Here is a 21,218-nt window from a genome sequence, read left to right on the forward strand (position 1 = left end):
GAACTGCCAAACTCTCTTCCACAGCAGCTGAAACGTTTTACATCCCCACCAGCAGTGAATGAGTGTTTCTATTTCTCCACATCCTCTCCAACACTTGTAGCTGTTTTTTTAATAGCAGCCATTCTAGTAGGTGTACAATGATATCTCATTGTGGTTTTGATTTGCATTTCCCTAACAGCTGGTGATGTTGAGCATCTTTGCATGTGCTTTTTGGCCATTTGTATTTCCTTTTTGGAAAATGTCTGTTCAAGTCTTTTGGCCATTCTTTATTGGGTTCTTTGTCTTTTTATTTTGAGGTGTAGGATTTCTTTATATATCATGGACATTAAACCCTTATTGGAGATGTAGTTTCCAAATATTTTCTGCCATTACATAGGCTGCCTTTTTAGTTTCTTGACAAAGTCCTTTGAAGCACAGAAGTTTTTAATTTTCAGGAGGTCCCATTTATTTATTTATTTATTTTTCATTGCTTGTGCTTTGGGGGTAAAGCCTAAGAAACCACCACCTACCACAAGATCTTGAAGATGCTTCCCTACATTTTCTTCTAGGAATTTCATGGTCCTGGCTCTTACATGGGTATCTTTGATCCATTTTGGTTTATCTTTTGTATAAGGTGTGAGGTAGGGATCTTCTTTCAATCTTTTGGACATGGATAGCCAATTCTCCCAGCACCATTTGTTGAAGAGACTGTTCTGTCCCAGTTGACTGGATTTGTCAAAACTCAGCTGACCATAGATCTGAGGATCTGTTTCTGAACTCTCAATTCTATTCCATTCATCAGCATATCTATCTTTATGCCAATTCCATGCTATTTTGACCACTGTAGCTTTGTAATATGCTTTGAAGTCAGGAAGCATGGGTCCTCCAATCTCGTTCTTCTTTTTCAAGATGTTTTTGGCTTTATGGGCCCCTTATCCTTCCAAATAAGTTTGATAACTGGATTTTCCATTTCTGCAAAATAGGCTGTTGGAATTTTGATTGGGATTGCTTTGAATCTTCAAATCAATTGAGGTAGAATTGATATCTTAACAGTATTTAGTCTTCTAATCCATAATGTGAAATGGCCTTCCATTTATTTAAGTCTTCTTTGATTTCTTTTTAGCAATGTTTTGTAGTTTTCTGTGTATAAGTCCTTTACATCCTTGGTTAAATTTATTCCTAGATATTTTATTATTTTAGTTGCTATTGTAAACAGAATTTTTTCTCAGGTCTTCTCCTCATATTGCTTATTACCAGTGTACAGAACTACTACTGATTTGTCTGTTGATCTTGTATCTTGCCACTTTGCTGAACTAATTAACTCTAGTAAATTCATTGTAGATTTTTCAGGACTTTCCAAATATAGGATCATGTCAACTATAAATATTGAAAGTTTTACTTCTACCTTTCCAATCTGGACACCTTTTATTTCTTTTTCTTGTCTAACTGCTCTTCCTAGAACTTCCAGCACAATATTGAATAACAGTGGGCAAAGAAGGAAAGCTTTCAGTCTTTCACAATGATACTAGCTGTGGGTTTTTCATACATGCCCTTAATCATTTGAGGAAGCTTCCTTCTAATCCTATCTTTCATAGCATTTTATCAAAAAAGGATACTGGATTTTGTCAAATGCCTCTTCTGCATAAATCAAGATGATCTTGTGGTTTCTCCCATTCAATTGTTAATGTGGTGTTTTACATTAATTGATTTTCTTGTGCTGAACCAGTCTTGCATGCCTGCAATAAAACCCATTTGATCATGGTGTGTAATTCTTCTGATGTGCTGTTGGATTCAATTTGCAAGTATTTTGTTGAGGATTTTTGCATCCTTGGTCGGTAGTTTTCTTTTCTTGTAGTATCTTTATCAGGCTTTGGTATTAGGGTGATGTTGGCTTCATAGAATGAGTTAAGTAGTGTTCTCCCCTCTTCAATTTTTTGGAAGAGTTTGAGCAGGGTTGGTATTAATTCTTTTTTTTTTTTTTTTTTTTTTTTTTTTTTTTTTTTTTTTAAATCATCATTTTATTGAGATATATTCACATACCACGCAGTCATACAAAACAAATTGTACCCTCGACTGTCCACAGCACCACTACACAGTCGTACATTCATCACCCAAATCAATCCCTGACACCTTCATTAGCACACACACAAAAATAACAAGAATAATAATTAGAGTGAAAAAGAGCAATTGAAGTAAAAAAGAACACTGGGTACCTTTGTCTGTCTGTTTCCCTCCCCTACTTTTCTACACATCCATCCATAACTAGACAAAGTGGTGTTTGGTCCTTATGGCTTTCCCAATCCCATTGTCACCCCTCATAAGCTACATTTTTATACAACTGTCTTCGAGATTCATGGGTTCTGGGTTGTAGTTTGATAGTTTCAGGTATCCACCACCAGCTACCCCAATTCTTTAGAACCTAAAAAGGGTTGTCTAAAGTGTGCATAAGAGTGCCCACCAGAGTGACCTCTCGGCTCCTTTTGGAATCTCTCTGCCACTGAAGCTTATTTCATTTCCTTTCACATCCCCCTTTTGGTCAAGAAGATGTTCTCCGTCCCACGGTGCCAGGTCTACATTCCTCCCTGGGAGTCATATTCCACGTTGCCAGGGAGATTCACTTCCCTGGGTGTCTGATCCCACGTAGGGGGGAGGGCAGTGATTTCACCTTTCAAGTTGGCTTAGCCAGAGAGAGAGGGCCACATCTGAGCAACAAAGAGGCATTCGGGAGGAGACTCTTAGGCACAAATACAGGGAGGCCTAGCCTCTCCTTTGCAGCAACCGTCTTCCCAAGGGTAAAACTTATGGTAGAGGGCTCAACCCATCAAACCACCAGTCCCCTATGTCTGTGGTCATGTTAGCAACCATGGAGGTGGGGTAGGCGAATACCCCTGCATTCTCCACAGGCTCCTCAAGGGGGCACTACATCTTTTTTTTTTTTTTTTTTCCCCTTGTTTGTCTTTTTTCTTTTTTTTTTTTTTTTTTTTTTTTTAACTTTCCCTTCTTTTTTCAAATCACCTGTATGAAAAAAAAAGTTAAAAAGAAAACAAACATACAATAAAAGAGCATTTCAAAGAGACCATAGCAAGGGAGTAAGAAAAAGACAACTAACCTAAGATAACTGCTTAACTTCCAACATGTTCCTACTTTACCCCAAGAAAGTTACATAATATAGCAACATTTCAGTGAACTTGTTCCTACTACAACCATCAGAAATTAACAGACCATAGTCATTTCTGGGCATCCCCAGAACGTTAAATAGCTTATCTGTTCTTCCTGGATTATTGTTCCCCCTTCCTTAATTGCTCTCTACTGCTAGTTCCCCTACATTCTACATTATAAACCATTTGTTTTACATTTTTCAAAGTTCACATTAGTGGTAGCATATAATATTTCTCTTTTTGTGCCTGGCTTATTTCGCTCAGCATTATGTCTTCAAGGTTCATCCATGTTGTCATATGTTTCACCAGATCGTTCCTTCTTACTGCCGCGTAGTATTCCATCGTGTGTATATACCACATTTTATTTATCCACTCATCTGTTGAAGGACATTTGGGTTGTTTCCATCTCTTGGCAATTGTGAATAATGCTGCTATGAACATTGGCGTGCAGATATCTGTTCGTGTCACTGCTTTCCGATCTTCCGGGTATATACCGAGGAGTGCAATCGCTGGATCGAATGGTAGCTCTATATCTAGTTTTCTAAGGAACTGCCAGACTGACTTCCAGAGTGGCTGAACCATTATACAGTCCCACCAACAATGAATAAGAGTTCCAATTTCTCCACATCCCCTCCAGCATTTGTAGTTTCCTGTTTGTTTAATGGCAGCCATTCTAACCGGTGTTAGATGGTATCTCATTGTGGTCTTAATTTGCATCTCTCTAATAGCTAGTGAAGCTGAACATTTTTTCATGTGTTTCTTGGTCATTTGTATTTCCTCTTCAGAGAACTGTCTTTTCATATCTTTTGCCCATTTTATAATTGGGCTGTCTGTACTATTGTCATTGAGTTGTAGGATTTCTTTGTATATGCAAGATATCAGTCTTTTGTCAGATACATGGTTTCCAAAAATTTTTTCCCATTGAGTTGGCTGCCTCTTTACCTTTTTGAGAAATTCCTTTGAGGTGCAGAAACTTCTAAGCTTGAGGAGTTCCCATTTATCTATTTTCTCTTTTGTTGCTTGTGCTTTGGGTGTAAAGTCTAGGAAGTGGCCTCCTAATACAAGGTCTTGAGGATGTTTTCCTACATTATCTTCTAGGAGTTTTATGGTACTTTCTTTTATATTGAGATCTTTGGTCCATTTTGAGTTAATTTTTGTGTAGGGGGTGAGGTAGGGGTCCTCTTTCATTCTTTTGGATATGGATATCCAACTCTCCCAGCCCCATTTGTTGAAAAGACCATTATGGCTCAGTTCGGTGACTTTGGGGGCCTTATCAAAGATCAGTCGGCCATAGATCTGAGGGTCTATCTCTGAATTCTCAATTCGATTCCATTGATCTATATGTCTATCTTTGTGCCAGTACCATGCTGTCTTGGCAACTGTGGCTTTATAATAAGCTTCAAAGTCAGGGAGTGTAAGTCCTCCCACTTCGTTTTTCTTTTTTAGAGTGTCTTTAGCAATTCGAGGCATCTTCCCTTTCCAAATAAATTTGATAACTAGCTTTTCCAAGTCTGCAAAGTAGGTTGTTGGAATTTTGATTGGGATTGCATTGAATCTGTAGATGAGTTTGGGTAGAATTGACATCTTAATGACATTTAGCCTTCCTATCCATGAACATGGAATATTTTTGCATCTTTTAAGGTCCCCTTCTATTTCTTTTAGTAGAGTTATGTAGTTTTCTTTGTATAGGTCTTTTACATCTTTGGTTAAGTTGATTCCTAGGTACTTGATTTTTTTAGTTGCTATTGAAAATGGTATCTTTTTCTTGAGTGTCTCTTCAGTTTGTTCATTTCTAGCATATAGAAACATTACTGACTTATGTGCATTAATCTTGTATCCCGCTACTTTGCTAAATTTGTTTATTAGCTCTAGTAGGTGTATCGTTGATTTCTCAGGGTTTTCTAGATATAAGATCATATCATCTGCAAACAATGACAGTTTTACTTCTTCTTTTCCAATTTGGATGCCTTTTATTTCTTTGTCTTGCCGGATTGCCCTGGCTAGCACTTCCAGCACAATGTTGAATAACAGTGGTGACAGCGGGCATCCTTGTCTTGTTCCTGATCTTAGAGGGAAGGCTTTCAGTCTCTCACCATTGAGTACTATGCTGGCTGTGGGTTTTTCATATATGCTCTTTATCATGTTGAGGAAGTTTCCTTCAATTCCTACCTTTTGAAGTGTTTTTATCAAAAAGGGATGTTGGATTTTGTCAAATGCTTTTTCAGCATCTATTGAGATGATCAATTGATTTTTCCCTTTCGAGTTTTTAATGTGTTGTAATACATTGATTGTTTTTCTGATGTTGAACCATCCTTGCATGCCTGGAATGAACCCCACTTGGTCATGGTGTATGATTTTTTTAATGTGTCTTTGGATTCGATTTGCAAGTATTTTGTTGAGGATTTTTGCATCTATATTCATTAGGGAGATTGGCCGGTAGTTTTCCTTTTTTGTAGCATCTTTGCCTGGTTTTGGTATTAGATTGATGTTAGCTTCATAAAATGAGTTAGGTAGTGTTCCATTTTCTTCAATGTTTTGAAAGAGTTTGAGTAAGATTGGTGTCAGTTCTTAATGGAAAGTTTGGTAGAATTCCCCTGTGAAGCCATCTGGCCCTGGGCATTTATTTGTGGGAAGATTTTTGATGACTGATTGGATCTCTTTGCTTGTGATGGGTTGGTTGAGGTCTTCTATTTCTTCTCTGGTCAGTCTCGGTTGTTCATATGTTTCCAGGAAATTGTCCATTTCTTCTACATTATCCAGTTTGTTGCCATACAGTTGTTCATAATATCCTCTTATAATTTTTTTAATTTCTTCAGGATCTGCAGTTATGTCACCTTTTTCATTCATTATTTTGTTTATATGGGTCTTCTCTCTTTTTGATTTTGTCAGTCTAGCTAGGGGCTTGTCAATCTTGTTGATCTTCTCAAAGAACCAACTTTTGGTGATATTTATCCTTTCTATTGTTTTTTTGTTCTCTATGTCATTTATTTCTGCTTTAATCCTTGTTATTTCTTTTCTTCTACTTGGTTTAGGATTGGTTTGCTGTTCATTTTCTAGCTTCTTCAGTTGATCCATTAGTTCTTTGATTTTGGCTCTTTCTTCCTTTTTAATATATGCGTTTAGTGCTATAAATTTCCCCCTTAGCACTGCTTTTGCTGCATCCCATAGGTTTTGGTATGTTGTGTTCTCATTTTCATTCGTCTCTATATATTTAGCAATTTCTCTTGCTATTTCTTCTTTAACCCACTGATTGTTTAGGAGTGTGTTGTTTAACCTCCAGGTATTTGTGAATTTTCTAAGTCTCTGATGGTTATTGACTTCTAATTGTATTCCATTGTGGTCAGAGAATGTGCTTTGAATGATTTCAATCTTTTTAAATTTATTGAGGCTTGTTTTATGTCCCAGCATATGATCTATTCTGGAGAAAGTTCCGTGAGCACTAGAAAAGTATGTGTATCCTGGTGATTTGGGATGTAATGTCCTGTAGATGTCTGTTAAATCTAATTCATTTATCAGATTGTTTAGGTTTTCAATTTCCTTATTGGTCTTCTGTCTGGTTGATCTATCTATAGGAGAGAGTGATGTGTTGAAGTCTCCCACAATTATTGTGGAAACATCAATTGCTTCCTTTAGTTTTGCCAATGTTTCTCTCATGTATTTTGTGGCACCTTGATTGGGTGCATAGACATTTACGATTGTTATTTCTTCTTGCTGAATTGCCCCTTTTATTAGTATGTAGTGGCCTTCTTTGTCTCTCAAAACATCCCTGCATTTGAAGTCTATTTTATCTGAGATTAATATTGCTACACCTGCTTTCTTTTGGCTGTAGCTTGCATGAAATATTTTTTTCCATCCTTTCACTTTCAGTTTCTTTGTGTCCCTGTGTCTAAGATGAGTCTCTTGTATGCAACATATTGATGGTTCATTTTTTTTGATCCATTCTGCGAATCTATATCTTTTAATTGGGGAGTTTAATCCATTTACATTCAACGTTAAAACCGTGAAGGCATTTCTTGAATCGGCCATCTTATCCTTTGGATTATGTTTGCCATATTTTTCCCTCTCTCTATTAATATCCTTTATTGTACCCATACCGAATCTCTTTAGTACTGAACCTTTCTCCAAGTCTCTCTGTCCTGTCTTTGTTTCTCTGTCTGTAGGGCTCCCTTTAGTATCTCCAGTAGGGCAGGTCTCTTGTTAGCAAATTCTCTCAGCATTTCTTTGTCTGTGAAAAATTTAAGCTCTCCCTCAAATTTGAAGGAGAGCTTTGCTGGATAAAGTATTCTTGGCTGGAAATTCCTCTCTCTCAGAATTTTAAATATATCGTGCCATTGCCTTCTCGCCTCCATGGTGGCTGCTGAGTAGTCACTACTTAGTCTTATGCTGTTTCCTTTGTATGTGGTGAATTGCTTTTCTCTTGCTGCTTTCAGAACTTGCTCCTTCTCTTCTATGTTTGACAGTGTGATCAGTATATGTCTCGGAGTGGGTTTTTTTGGATTTATTCTATTTGGAGTTCGCTGAGCATTTATGATTTGTGTATTTATGTTGTTTAGAAGATTTGGGAAGTTTTCCCCAACAATTTCTTTGAATACTCTTCCTAGACCTTTACCCTTTTCTTCCCCTTCTGGGACACCAATGAGTCTTATATTCGGACGCTTCATATTATCTATCATATCCCTGAGGTCCATTTCGAGTTTTTCAATTTTTTTCCCCATTCTTTCTTTTATGCTTTCATTTTCCATTCTGTCATCTTCCAGGTCACTGATTCGTTGTTCAACTTCCTCTAGTCTTGTACTATGAGTGTCCAGAATCTTTTTAATTTGGTCAACAGTTTCTTTAATTTCCATAAGATCATCCATTTTTTTATTTAGTCTTGCAATGTCTTCTTTATGCTCTTCTAGGGTCTTCTTGATTTCCTTCATATCCCGTACTATGGTCTCATTGTTCATCTTTAGTTCTTTGAGTAGCTGCTCTAGGTGTGTCTCTTCTGGTCTTTTGATTTGGGTGCTTGGGCTTGGGTTATCCATATCGTCTGGTTTTTTCATATGCTTTATAATTTTCTGTTGTTTTTGGCCTCGTGGCATTTGCTGTCCTTGATAGGGTTCTTTTAGGGTTTGTAGACCAGTTGAAGTCCTTATCTCTAATTTATCAGATCTACAGCTTCGTGGAGTACACTTTCTCTAACTAACCAGCAGGTGGCGTCCACGAGCCACCTGTTCTCCACAAGCCAGATCTCCCCTGCTTAGCCTTTTTGGTGAGTGGGGTAGTGAGTCTTGTGGGGCCCAATTGGTGTCCCAAGCTTGCGTGTGTAGTTGGTGTTGCCTGCCCTGTATGTGGGGCGTGTTTCTGGGCAGTCGGGGAGGGGGGGTGGCCCTAACAATCAAATCTCCCTGATGATCCTAGAGTTTTAAAGCTACTGCAATAGTCTAATCCTTCAGTTCAGTCCTGCCACAGTTTGTCTCTGCCACTGACCCACAAGTCTTTGGTATTGGCGTATGGCTCCTGAGACTTGCAAGTGGGCCCCTCTTCCAGGCTGTGCACCCCGGGTCCTCTGTTGAGGGATGACTGTGCTATGTCACAGGTGAGTGCCGTCCCCCCAGGGCAGTTCTGGGCTGCTGGGCTGTGTTGGGAGGCTCCCAGTCTGCTCAAATGATGGCTGAATGGGGCTCTGTTAATTCACACTGCTCCCCCTTCCCAGCTCTGGGACATTCAGCTGAGGTTGCAGGGAAGGCTAATGTCCACGCCCAGTTTTGTGGTGTGTGCCTGTTATTTGAAGCACTTCCGTCACACTGGGTTGTCTGGGGCAGCTCTGGGCTATGGGGCTGGCGATGGGCAGGAGTGTTTCCTGTCCACCAGGATGGTGGCTGTGAGCGGACACCCCCCTTTTCTTGGGAAGTTGTGTTGTTTAGTGAATTTTCTCAGCCACTGGATTATTGCCTTTTGTCTCAGAGCTCTCTTATTTCTGCTCTTGACTTGACGTGCCCAAATTTCAATTCTTTGAAGCTTTCTGTATTGAGCTTCTTAGAGTAATTGTTTTAGAAAAAGCAAAAAGGATTTAAAAAAAAAAAAAAAAAAAAAAAAAAAAATGGCCCTCCTCAGAGATCTAATGGGTTATTGAAATGCTAATAGACAAAGCAACCAGGGCCATTAAGGAAAGGTGCCCTGGGCAGAGAGATCAGCCTTGCTTCGGGATTTGCATATGCGCCTCAAGGCCTGATCTCCGCCCTTCCCCTTTCTGTGTTCACCAGAACTCCAAAAATCCTCTGCTTTTACTTTGGAGCTTCTCGTGTTGTTTTCCTTCTATGCCCGTCTCCTCTCTACTGGGCTGGCTGCTCTCAGAGTCTCTGGTGTCTGGCCTCAGTCTATCTATGGTTGGAGTTTGAATCAGTAGAATGAGTTTCCGATGAGAGCAGCCACTGCAATTCTCCCTTCTCCTTCCTGGAGCTGACAGCCCCTCCTCCCCCGGGACTGAGCCTGGCAGGGAGGGGCGCGGGTCCCCTGGCCGCAAAAACTTACAGATTTCGGTGATCTCAGCAGTTCCACGTTTTCATGAGTGTTGTATGAAGTATGCCCAAAGACAGATTGCTCTGTGGTGTCCAGTCCACGCAGTTCCTGGCTTTTTACCTACTTTCCTGGAGGAGTAACTAAAACATACAGCTCACCAGTCTGCCATCTTGCCCCGCCTCCGGTATTAATTCTTTTTGTGATGAGTGGTAGAATTCACTTGTGAAGCCATCTGGTTCTAGGCTTGCTTGGTTGGGAGGTTTTTGATGACCATTTCCAACTCATTGTTTATAATTGGTCTGTTGAGAACTTCTATTTCTTCTAGAGTTCATGTAGCTTGTTCATGTGTTTCTAGGGATTTGTCCATTTCATCTAAGTTGTCTAATTTGCTGGCATACAGTTGTTCATAATATTATCTTAGGATCCTTTTTATTTCAACGGGGTCAGTAGTGAGATCCCTCTTCTCACTTCTGATTTTATTTATTCGTACTTTCTCTCTCTTTTGCATTGTCAGTCTAGCTAAGGATTTGTCATTTTTATTAATCTTCTCAAACAACAAACTTTTGATTTGTTAATTATATCTATTGTTTTATTGTTCTCAATTTCATTCATTTTTGCTTTAACCCTTGTTATTTCTTTCCTTTTGCTTGTTTTGGGATTAGTTTGCTGTTCTTTTCTAGTTCCTCCAGGTGTGCAGTTAATCTTTGATTTTAGTTCTTTCTTCCTTCTTAATGTAGGCATTTAGAGCTAAAAATTTCCCTCTCAGCATTGATATTGCTGGATCCCATGAGTTTTAATATGTTTTGTTCTTGTTTTCATTTGTCTTGAGATATTTACTGATTTCTCTTAACAATTTCTTCTTAGATCTACTGATTGCTTAAGAGTGTATTGTTTAACTGCCATACATTTGTGAATTTTCCATTTCTCTAACTGTTGGTGATTTCCACCTTCATTCCATTATGGTCAAAGAAAGTGCTTTGCATAATGGATTGAGACCTGTTTTGTGATCCAACATGTGATCTATCCTAGAAAACGAATGATCCATAAGCACTTGAGAAGAATGTATATCCTGCTGTTTTGGGGTGTAATGCTCTGTATATGTCTGTTCTGTATATGTATGCTAAGTCTAGTTCATTTATCATATTACACAAGTTCTCTGTTTCCTTATTGATCTTCTGTCTAGATGTTTTACCTATTGATGAAAGTGGTGTATTGAAGTCTCCAACTATTACCGTAGAGACATCTATTTCTCCCTTCAGTTTTGCCAGTGTTTGTGTCATGTATTTTGGGGCACCTTGGTTAGGTGCATAAATTTTATGATTATTATTTCTTCTTGGTGGATTGCCCTTTTTTTTTTTTTGGTATTAGTATACATGGAATATCTTTTTCCAGGACTTCACTTACAACCTATTTGTGGCCTTGGATCTAAGGTGAGTCTTTTGTAGACAGCATATAGATGGATCATTATTTTTTAAATCCATTCTGCCAATCTATGTGTTTTGACTGGGAAGTTTAATCCATTAACATTCAATGTTAATACTGTAATTACTTTGATCATTTTATCCTTTGGCTTTTATATGTCATATCTTATTTTTGTCTGTCTTTATACCCTTTTAGTTACCCTTACTGATAATCATTTCTACACTCTCCTCCAACCACCCCCCCTCCTGTCTTTTCCTTTCAGCCTGCAGAACTCCCTTTAGTAGTTCTTGTAAGGACAGGTCTCTTGTTAACAAACTCTCTCAGTTTCTGTTTATCTATGAGCATTTTAAACTCTCCTTCATTTTTGAAGGACCATTTTGCTAGATAAAGAAATCTTGGCTGGCTGTTTCTCCCCTTGCGGTGCCTTAAATACATCATACCCTACTGTGCTGGTTTGTATATATTATGTCCCCCAGAAAAAGCCATATTCTTTAATGCAATCTTGCGGGGGCAGACATATTACTGTGGATTAGGTTGGAACCTATTGGTTCAGTGTCCATGGAGATGTGACCCATGCAACTGTAGGTGAAGACTCTGATTGGATAATTTCCATGGAGGTGTGGCCATGCCCATTCAGCATGGGCCTTGATTGGTTTACTAGAGCATTATAAAAAGCTCAGACATAAGGAGCTCATGGTTATAGCTAAGACAGACATTTTGAAGATGGCCATTAGAAGCTGATGCAGACATTTTGGAGAACGCCATTTTGAAACACAACCTGGGAGCAAGCAGACACCAGACATATGCCTTCCCAGCTAACAGAGGTTTTCCAGATGCCATTGGTCATCATCCTCCAGTGAAGGTACCCGATTGCCAATGTGTTACCTTGGACACTTTATGGCCTTAAAGACTGTAACTGTGTAACCAAACAAACCTCCTTTTATAAAAGCCAATCCATTTCTGGTATTTTGCATTCCAGCAGCATTAGCAAACTGGAACACCTGTCCTCTCACCTCCATGGTTTCTGATGTGAACGTGGCACTTGGTCTTATTGCAGATCCCTTGTATGTGACCAGTTGCTTTTCTCTTCCTGCTTTTAGAATTATCTATTCATTTTTGGCAAATGATTAGTATGTGTCTTGGTGTAGGTCTACTAGGATTTATTCTGCTTGGAGTACATTGCATTTCTTGGACATGTATATTTAAGTCTTCTGTAACATGGGACATTTTCAGCCATTATATCTTCAAATAGTCTTTCTGCCACTTTTCCCTTCTCTTCTCTTTCTGGGACACCCATGACACATACATTTGTGTATTTTGTGCTGTAATTCAACTCCCTGAGACCCTGCTCAAATTTTTACATTGTTTTCTCTGCCTGTTCTTTTGTCTGTTTGATTATGGATGTGCTGTCTTCTAGGTCACTGATCCTTTTGTTGCTTGTTCAAATCTGCCATTGTATGCCTTTAGTGCATTTTTAATCTCTTCAATTGTGCCTTTCATTCCCATAACTTCTGTTATTTTTCTTTGCATGTTTTCAAATTCTTCTTTATGCTCACCCAGTGTTTTTTTTAATATCCCTTATCTCTTTAGCCCATTTTCCTTCATCTCCTTGAATTGATTTAGATTTGTTTAAACATCTTTGATTAGTTGTTCCAAATTCTGTATCTCCTCTGACTTTGTAATTTGTTCCTTTGACTGGGCATATCTTCCTGTTTCTTAGCATGGCTTATAATGTTTTGGTGATATCTAGGGATCTGATTATCTTGATGAGTTTACTCTAATGGTCAGTTTCTCTCTCTTGCCTAGGGTTTCATTGTTGATTGGCTTTGAGTTAAGGCTCTTCTCTGACACTTGGTTCAACGTATTCTGGATTTTTAGAATTGACCATGTTTAAATGATCAAAACAGGGCCAGGGGCCCCATGAATGGGGTGCACACCAGTCTCAAAGGGCCTGGGGAGAGGGGCAGGAAAGACGGCAAAAAGCCTTTTTATCATCAGCTTCCCGAAGGTGCACTTTCCTGGCCTGCCCAGCAGATGGTGCTCTTTGGAAAGCTATTCCCTGCAGCCTTAAGGAGAGAGTATGGTTTTTCAACCTCCACAGACTCCACCCTTGGTGGTGGTGAAATAATGTCCATGCAGAATTCTGTCAGGGTAGTCTAGAACTGCGATTTTGAGCCAGGATCCAGCATTCCAAACTTGCCAATCAGATGTCACCCTCTGCACTTGCTCGGCACTCAGCCTTGCTCCCTGTTGTATTCCAGTGAGGAAGGCCTCCTGGCCCCTCTCTGCCCCCAGCAGCCAGCCACAGACCATACCGAGCTACTTGCCTTGGGAGGTGGGCGCAGCCACTGCCACGGTGTGATTCACTCACAGTATTTTGCTGTAGTTTCTCAGTCTCCCTGTCCTGCTCTTTCTTGGATGCTGTACAGTGCTCCCCTGGAGTCAGAAACCCCAGAACCACTGTTTCCATTTCTGCTGCTTTAGGACAAGGCGTGTGTCCTGCAGCTCCCTGCTCCACCATCTTCCCCAGAGCTCCTCCGAGATGGGGGTGAGATTTCCTGGGAGAAGCACCAGAGACGTTTAGACTGTTGTTCATTCTGGCTGTCACCAGGGACTGAGGCCAGTTTCATGAGCAAACCCTGAATGGCCAAAGTCAGCTGGGGAGGACCCCATGCCTTTTGCCAACTCCTGGTTCAGGAACTCAGGGCCACGCCAGTCAGTGCCTGCCATCCCCATCAGGTCAGGGGCTGGATCCAAGATGGGCATGTGACTACATTCAGGCCAATGGGCCCTAAAGGGGTGTTTGCTGGACTTCTCAAGAAAGATTCACTGCTTGTAAGAGAGAGTCATAAGATGAGAGATATCTGGTTACCTTGAGTTGACATCATACAACCACAAGACGAACGAGTCTTAGGACTGGGGAAGGCAGAGCAGAGAATGGAAGGAATCTGGGTCTCTGCAGGCAACATCCAGGCATGGAATCAACCAATCTGGAGCCCACCCCACCTCTGGATGCCCAGTTATATAAGTTGGGAAATATTCTTATTTGAGCTGCTCTGAGTTGGATTTTCTGTTACTTCCTTCCAAAAGCATCCCAAACAATATAATCAATAAACACCTAGTGATTGCTGACTATTCTCTGTTTAAGAAGAACTAAGTATACAACTTATATGGAAATTAACGGCTTATAAATCCACATCAGTGTCCAACACACAATTCAGAAGCCTAAGCCCACACTGTAAGGGAAAACATGTATTTGCTCTTAGCTACTGAACTGAGATATGTCTTCCTTGAAACCAAACCAGGAAGTTCCAGAAAGGAAGGGAAGAACTTGAACTGTGCTTTTCATAAACACAAAGTAATTTCTTTAAAGTCTGCTGCCTTATTTTCTTAAATCCCAGACCATGTGCAAAGCTGAAATAATCCTTCAGCTCTAGTAATAATGCATTTCTGGCATACTGCACCCAACATTGTCCATGTTTTTGTGCTAATATTTTACAAATTGGCATCATTCTCCAACCCACAGGTCAGGAATGGAGCCTCCGTACATGGCTAAGACAAAGCGAGAAGGTAGTAGGTGGAAGGACCAAGGTACAAGAAGCTATTCTCCATTTTGGTTCTAGGAAAAGAAAACCCTATATCCACAACTAGCAAATCTGGTGCCTGGGGTATGACACAGACCCTGAGGAACCTGAGTCTTGTGCACTAAAACCTTGCAATGACTGCAGGACAATGTAGCCAAATATGGGCAATTACCAAGGCAAATGTGAAAGACTTTGTTATAACCTGCATTAGCTAAAGCACAAACTATTCACTAGAAGGTGTATACATTTACTAACAAAATGAGCAGAGGGGGATTTTTTGCTTGCTCTTGAACAAAGAGGCAAAGGATATTCACGCCACTCCCATGGGCATGGGTTATGTTTGTTTTTACAGGGATGAGCTCTTTAGCAAAGTTGCCTTTTTGGTGTTCTATGAAAACACCCTCTACCCCCAGGATTATAGTAGAAGGCCAGGCCAGTTGTAGAAGGAACATCTTCCACCAGGTCAGTGACCACACCGAGCCCACCTGCCTGGACAGCCTGCCCAAGGCCATGGGGAATGCAACCTCCACAAAGACCCCCACTGCTCATACTCTCACCCCCACCTGGCAGCTACCTGGGGTCTAGCGGAGTGCGGGAGGTGGAAATAATAATTGTGTGGCTCTGCTCACACTCTCCCTGTCTTTCTTCACACTTAACATCCATGATGATTAAATCCATTTCGAAAAAATGGTCCGACATACTAGGAGATGGTTTTCACCTTTCTCCAAGCCCCCAATGCTACACTTCATGAGGTGGCTCAGGAAGGGGTGTCGCTAGCATTGGCTGCCAGTAAATAGCTTCCTATTTGAAACACTTGGACCTGCTAACCAAGTCCATGGCTTAGATGTCTCTTTCCTCTAAGGGAGGGCATGAGCTGCTGACACACAAGGACATATCTTAAAATAATTATTTCGTATGTTTGGGTCCTCTAAATTTTAGTACCTGGGATAAAACCCAAGTCACTTGGTTCTGGGCGGCTGCCTCTGCCAATGGCACCAGCGGGTTGAACCTGCATGGAGGTGGTATTCCTTGGGGTAGGATTTTAAACTGCCCTCTCCATGTGGTGCTGTCAGCACTGGTTTATGCATCTGTCACCTCCGACAGTTTATGAGACTGTCCCAGTGCTAAGCCAAGGCCTATATCAACCTCAAAATACAACTGATGGCGTAGACGGAGACAGATAGAGGATGAGGGAAGGCATTTGGTCAGTCAGCTGTTCAGTTTCACCCCCATCCATCTTCCAAAACAAACCCCATCAAGGTGGTGCCACACCGAGCCAGAAGCCTCTGCCCCAGCACCCACCTCCAAACACATGGACGTTGTCGTTCAGCACCGTTGTCATCTGGAGCTCCTGAATCTTCGAGCAGTGACCTTTGGGCAGCAAAACGATGATGTCCACATTCTTTGCCCCTTGAACACTCTCAATGGCAGCACTCCCTGTGTCCCCAGAAGTTCCTGGATGAGAAGGAAGGAGACCTCTCCCTTTTAGAACAAGGAGGATGGAAAAGAAAAGAAATCACCCCCTGAAGCATTATTGCCCAATATGGCAACATCTACTTTCAGACACTTGAAGGGTAGGAACCTAGTACTTAACCTGGGGTGCAAGGACAGAATCCAGAGCATCTGCAAAACAGTACCACGTAATCTTGTGGATTTTATGCATTGAAAAATATTCTGAGGATTCATAGCTACCACCAGATGGTCAATGGGTCCATGGCATGAGAAGAGGATAAAGAACCCTGCTCTAGAAGGACAAGCCACACGTTCCCTGAGAGCCCTGGGTGGAGGGCACCCTCAAGCCCAGCGCCAAGGGGCTCCAGCACTCAGGCTGACAATGCGCACCTACAACCACGGTGACGTGCTTCTCTCGCTTCTCCAGGAAGTACTGCAGGAACTGCGCCGTGCAGCTCAGGGACAGGTCCTTAAATGCATAGGTGGGCCCGTGCCACAGCTCCAACACGTTCAGCCCGTCCCTCAACCTGGACAGATGGACCACCTCTCTGTGGCGGAATCTGCTGAAGGCCCGGTCGATCAGACCTGCCGGGGGAGAGGGATGGAGCAGCGGATAAAGGCATTACCTCTCAATCTCGTAAGCTTTCAAATTTAAAGTCTCTGTCCCCTACAACACAATCAAAAAGACCAGAAGTTTTCATCTTAGGTGACTCTGTTTATATATATAATTGCATTATCTTAGACAAGAACCTTGGAAGACATGCACCAAACTGTTCATAGATCCTTCCTACTAATTCCCCTGGGGAGCAGAATTGGTGCTGCAAGACTCATTTTTCACTTAGCATGCTTCTTTATTGCCTGAATTTCTTGTGAGTGTGATATTCCAACAGAGGTTCAATTAAACAGTTACCTAACAAACAAAGCAATGTCTCATCTCTTCTAATTTTCCTTCCTGAAGACAGGAAGCTTTGTGTTCTTTGCTTTGTTGCATTACTAAACCTCCCACTTGTGATGCGGGGATCTCGGGATGGTTTATATATAATCTTACTCCAGCAGAGCAGTCGAGAGCTGTGCTTCTCAAACTTTGGCAGGCAAACCAATCACCAGGGATCTTGTTAAAATCCAGATTCTGGTTCAATAGGTCTGAGGTGGCCTGAGATTCCTAAGTGCCCAGGCAATGCCGTCCCTGCTGGTCATTGGAACCCATTCTGAGTGGTCCTCTTCTCCCCAGCCCGAAACTCCCATATGACACTAGAGAGTGTATCCTTGCTATTTAAAGTGTGGTCCATGGACCAATAACACTGGTATCACCTGAACACTTGGTAGAAATGCAAAATTCTCTGGCCCCAACCCATACCTACTGAACAGAATCTGCTTTTTAATCAGTTTCCCTGGGAATCTAAGCACATTACATCTGCGATAAACTGGTCCAAGAAAGTCCCAAAATCCCAACTGGAATTACCATTTAAAAAAATAAAAAAGGAATCTGGGAGTCTAGGTGGTTTCTAGATGGAAAGGAAACATCCAAACTCTGAAGCTACTCGGGATAATGGTGAAATCCTTAGTCTTGCAAAGAATTTTTAAAAAATAAACTAAAGCCAAAAAATTCTCCACAGATCATTTTGGCATCCATCTTGCTGGAGGTGGGTGCTGGGACAGATGATCTCTTTGGAGGATATTTCCAATTCTGGGATTCCAGGGTCCAGAAAAAAGCCCAAAATTTGAGATATGTGACTAGAGCCACCCGGAGGGATGTCAGATTCACACCTCTTGGGGGCTGGGCGGGCAGGGGGTGGGGAGGGCCTCACCATCTAAGTCACCTCTCGGAATGAGCTCAGGGCCAATGAAGAGGGAACACAGCTCCTTCACCAGGCCGGGGTAGGACAGCGTGCTCCACTGACGCAAGGTCTCTCTGTCCAGCTGTGGGAGCTCCTCGGGCACGAAGAGGCCCCCGTCAGGTGCATAGCCAGAGAAGAGGGCCCCCTCAAAGTCGACCGGTGGGGCCACTCCCCGGGTGCTGACGTACCACATGGTCCTGGAGGCCTGCAGAGGGGACAGTCCAGAGGCACCTGCTCTCCAAGCTCCCAGCCCTCTCCCAGCACCCCCAGGGAACTCCAGCACCCCCATTCACTGGGGCCAGGGTAGCCCCAGGGTTGAGACATGGTGGCATGATTCATGGTGTCCAGGCTGGAGACAGGAGCCCTATTGGAGACATGCCAGCTTCATCGGTGACTGCACAAGTCATGACCCTTTGTTCCTCCACTCAAAATGAAGCAATTCCATTGACCTACTACCCTGGCGAGGAAGAAGGGAGCTGAAGCATGCTGGGAAAGAAGAAAGCTCAGTTCTCACTGTGAGAATGAAGGGCTCAGGGCAAGGAAAAATAATAGCAATAGGCAATTGCCATCTTGAAATGCCTCCTGATAGAGAGAGAGAAGACACACTTGGTCCTACAGCCCTTTGAGAGATGTCTGGGTCCACTTCTGCTAATAAAAACACCCCACCGTTAATGCTTATTTAGGGACACTGCCCCTAATCTAGTAGTTCTCAACTCTGGCAGTTTGTCGGAAGCAACTCGGGAAATTAAAAAAAAAAAAAAATACCCACAGCAGGAACCCTACAGGGCTGAATTAAATTAGTCTCTAAATTAGAGGCTCTTCAGGTGATTTTCACATGCAGCCAGGGTTTCAAATAGGGTGACTAACTCATCCCAGTTTACCCAGGACTTTCCCGCATCCAAGGAAACGCCTAAGCCCCAGGCAAACTGGGAGCATTGTTTCTCCTAGTTGAGATGCTGCCCTACCTCTCATCCTAAACCTACAAGAAGAATTAGAAATGCTGGCACTCTCTAGCTATGGCCAGTTGGTCCTGCATGGTCTCAGAGAGCTCTGGTGGGGAGAGGGGATGGGGAATGGAGATGGGGGATGGGGATGGGGGAGCAGTTCCCAGGCCTAGCCTTGGCCACATTTCCACATCAGTTAGGTGAGGGGCGTGTCCAGGACCTGGGCTTGAGCTCTGAACAACTTTCTCTGGATCGTGTTGGTGAATTCAGGGGCTTGAGTTTTAAAGCCCCATACCTACCTCTGGGGATGAATTTGACAAGACCTAGCTCTCAGTACCAGAGCTTGGATGCCTTTCTCCGCCAGAGAGGAGTCCCCGCCTGCTGGGGGCAAAGCCACCTGAAGCGTTCCGCTTATAAGGAAGGATCTGAGCTAGCACTGACCGGAGGAAATGTGGGCTCCCAGACTGTGGATATGACACCTTGGAGCTCGTGCTAGCCCTGCATGGGCTGCCAGGTGCCACGCCCTGCCCACAAACAAGGACATCGGATTCAGAGACAGAGAAAAGTTCAACGTAGAGGAGGGACGCCATACAACTTAATGTGAGAACCATGGATCTTCTGAAAGTGAAAAGGGATGTTTTTAATAATTAGGCTGGGACAACAGGGACAAGCAAGAACCATCTTGGGCAAACTGGGATATATGGTTACCCTGCAGAGAGGTCCATGTCAAAAAATATCCCCAGGAGCCAAGGGCAGCCAATAATAATACAGCGTGTAACCAAACAGAAAGCGGGGCAGCAATGGCTTCAATAAAGAGAGGAATTTCTGTAACTGTGTTAAGGGTCAGACCCTGGAGAAACAAAAAGGGGCCAGGTCAGGCCAGTTTCATAAGATCAGAGGACCAAGAAAATGCATAACTGAGCCTGGGAGGCTGGGGGAGAGAGGGCAGGGGCCGGGGCCAGCAGGGAGGCAAAAGCAACCCTTTGCAGAATGCTCTTTGCTGAGGGGGTCCACATCCCACCGAGGGCACGGGGCTCGGTTCTGAGCACCGCACTGGAAGCAGGAGTATGGCAGAGGGGCTGACCCGCGGTTCTGCACCGTGGCAGGAGGACCTGCAGTGCTTGGTTCACAGACCCTCTGTCCGTCCCCAGGAGGGAGGGAGGTCTCTGTTCTAACCCCAAGGGGCAGCATTCCCAGAACAAATGGGCAAAGCTACTGAGAAACCTGTGCATATTTGGGTTCAGTGTCAGGTAAACCAAATAGAAAGGCCCAGAAAGAGAATGAGCTGCCACAGGAGGTGGTGATGCCAGGGAAAAACATCAGGCACTTTTATTGGGGCTGTTGTAAGGGGCTCCCAGCACCACCGGACCTCTGGGGTGTACGGTTTTACAATGGCCTTGTGACTCCCCCGGGCCTATTCCAAAGCGGGTCGGAACTACTCAGACAATAAGCGGATGAACAGAAGGGCAAGTGGAGACCGCCCCGGGCCCGGAAAGAGATCACAAACAGCTCCCGCGGCGGTGGGACCTCCTGAAAGGGGGTGGGACAGGGCGGAGACTAGGACCCCGGCGGTGCAAGCTGCGGCCGCTGAGCCCGGCCTGCGCCCCTGGGTGGGGGGAGGCCCGGGCAGGCCGCAGGCGGACCCCCGCCTCTCCGAGGTCGCCGGGCGCAGGAGCCGAGGGCTCCACTGGGCGCACCGCAGACTTCTCCCAGAACCGCAGAAACCTGGCAGAAGGGGCCAAGCAGCGGAAAGCCGCAACCCTCCGGGGTTCCCCTGGGGAGGCCGACGCAGCCATGCTGAGAGTCAGGGTTGAAAGTCAGGTTTGCTGCAGGTCCGAAGAGCAAAGGAGCGTCGCTGACGGCCCGGGGGCGGCGGACATCGCGCAGCGAGCCGCGGAATCCCCACCCGCCCCCGGCATCGGGGGGCTGCGGCGCGAGGGCGCGCGCGGTTACCGAGTGCGGGCGCGGGGCGGCTGCGGGGCGCGGCGAGGCTGCACGGGCTCCGGCCGTCGGTGCTGCGGCCTCCGGCGCGGAGCGGGCAGGGCCCGGACTTCCGGTCGCAGCCGGTTGTTATCACCGGAAGGCGGGAATGGCAGGGGGCGCGGGGGGTGAGGCCCGGGCGGGAGGAAGGGGCGTGGGAAGAGGCGGCGGGGAGCGCGGAAGGGCTTGGTGACGCGGGAGGAGCCGTGCGCTGCTCCTTTTGCTTCCCAATTGCAAAGTGCTTTGCTAAGCGCGTTTATTCCCACTCAGTCTCAGTTCTGTCTACCGCCCTGTGAATGCCACATGGCTTCGTTTTTCAGATTAGAAAAGTGAGGAAAAGTTGGAAAGAAGAAAGAC

At 43.7% G+C, this 21,218-nt stretch overlaps 1 protein-coding gene across 4 annotated transcripts in view; it reads right to left on the minus strand.

The window, feature by feature from the left end:
- The window catches only part of THNSL2 (threonine synthase like 2), a 36,441-nt gene extending 15,493 nt beyond the window's left edge, over positions 1–20,948 (minus strand). Inside the window, exons 1-4 of one of the 4 annotated variants that reach the window (XM_037807102.1) lie at positions 20,835–20,948; positions 17,908–18,142; positions 16,490–16,684; positions 15,950–16,129 (exon numbers count right to left, since the gene is read on the minus strand). In XM_037807102.1, coding sequence (XP_037663030.1) covers positions 15,950–16,129; positions 16,490–16,684; positions 17,908–18,130 — 598 coding nt within the window. In that variant the 5' untranslated portion in view covers positions 18,131–18,142; positions 20,835–20,948. Of the gene's footprint in view, positions 1–15,949; positions 16,130–16,489; positions 16,685–17,907; positions 18,588–20,834 lie in introns of those variants that run through there. The other 3 variants (XM_037807101.1, XM_037807099.1, XM_037807100.1) reach the window with 3 other exon arrangements.
- Between the last annotated feature and the right edge of the window lie 270 nt (positions 20,949–21,218).

This window comes from Choloepus didactylus, chromosome 17, assembly GCF_015220235.1.
Source record: "Choloepus didactylus isolate mChoDid1 chromosome 17, mChoDid1.pri, whole genome shotgun sequence".
NCBI lineage: Eukaryota > Metazoa > Chordata > Mammalia > Pilosa > Megalonychidae > Choloepus > Choloepus didactylus.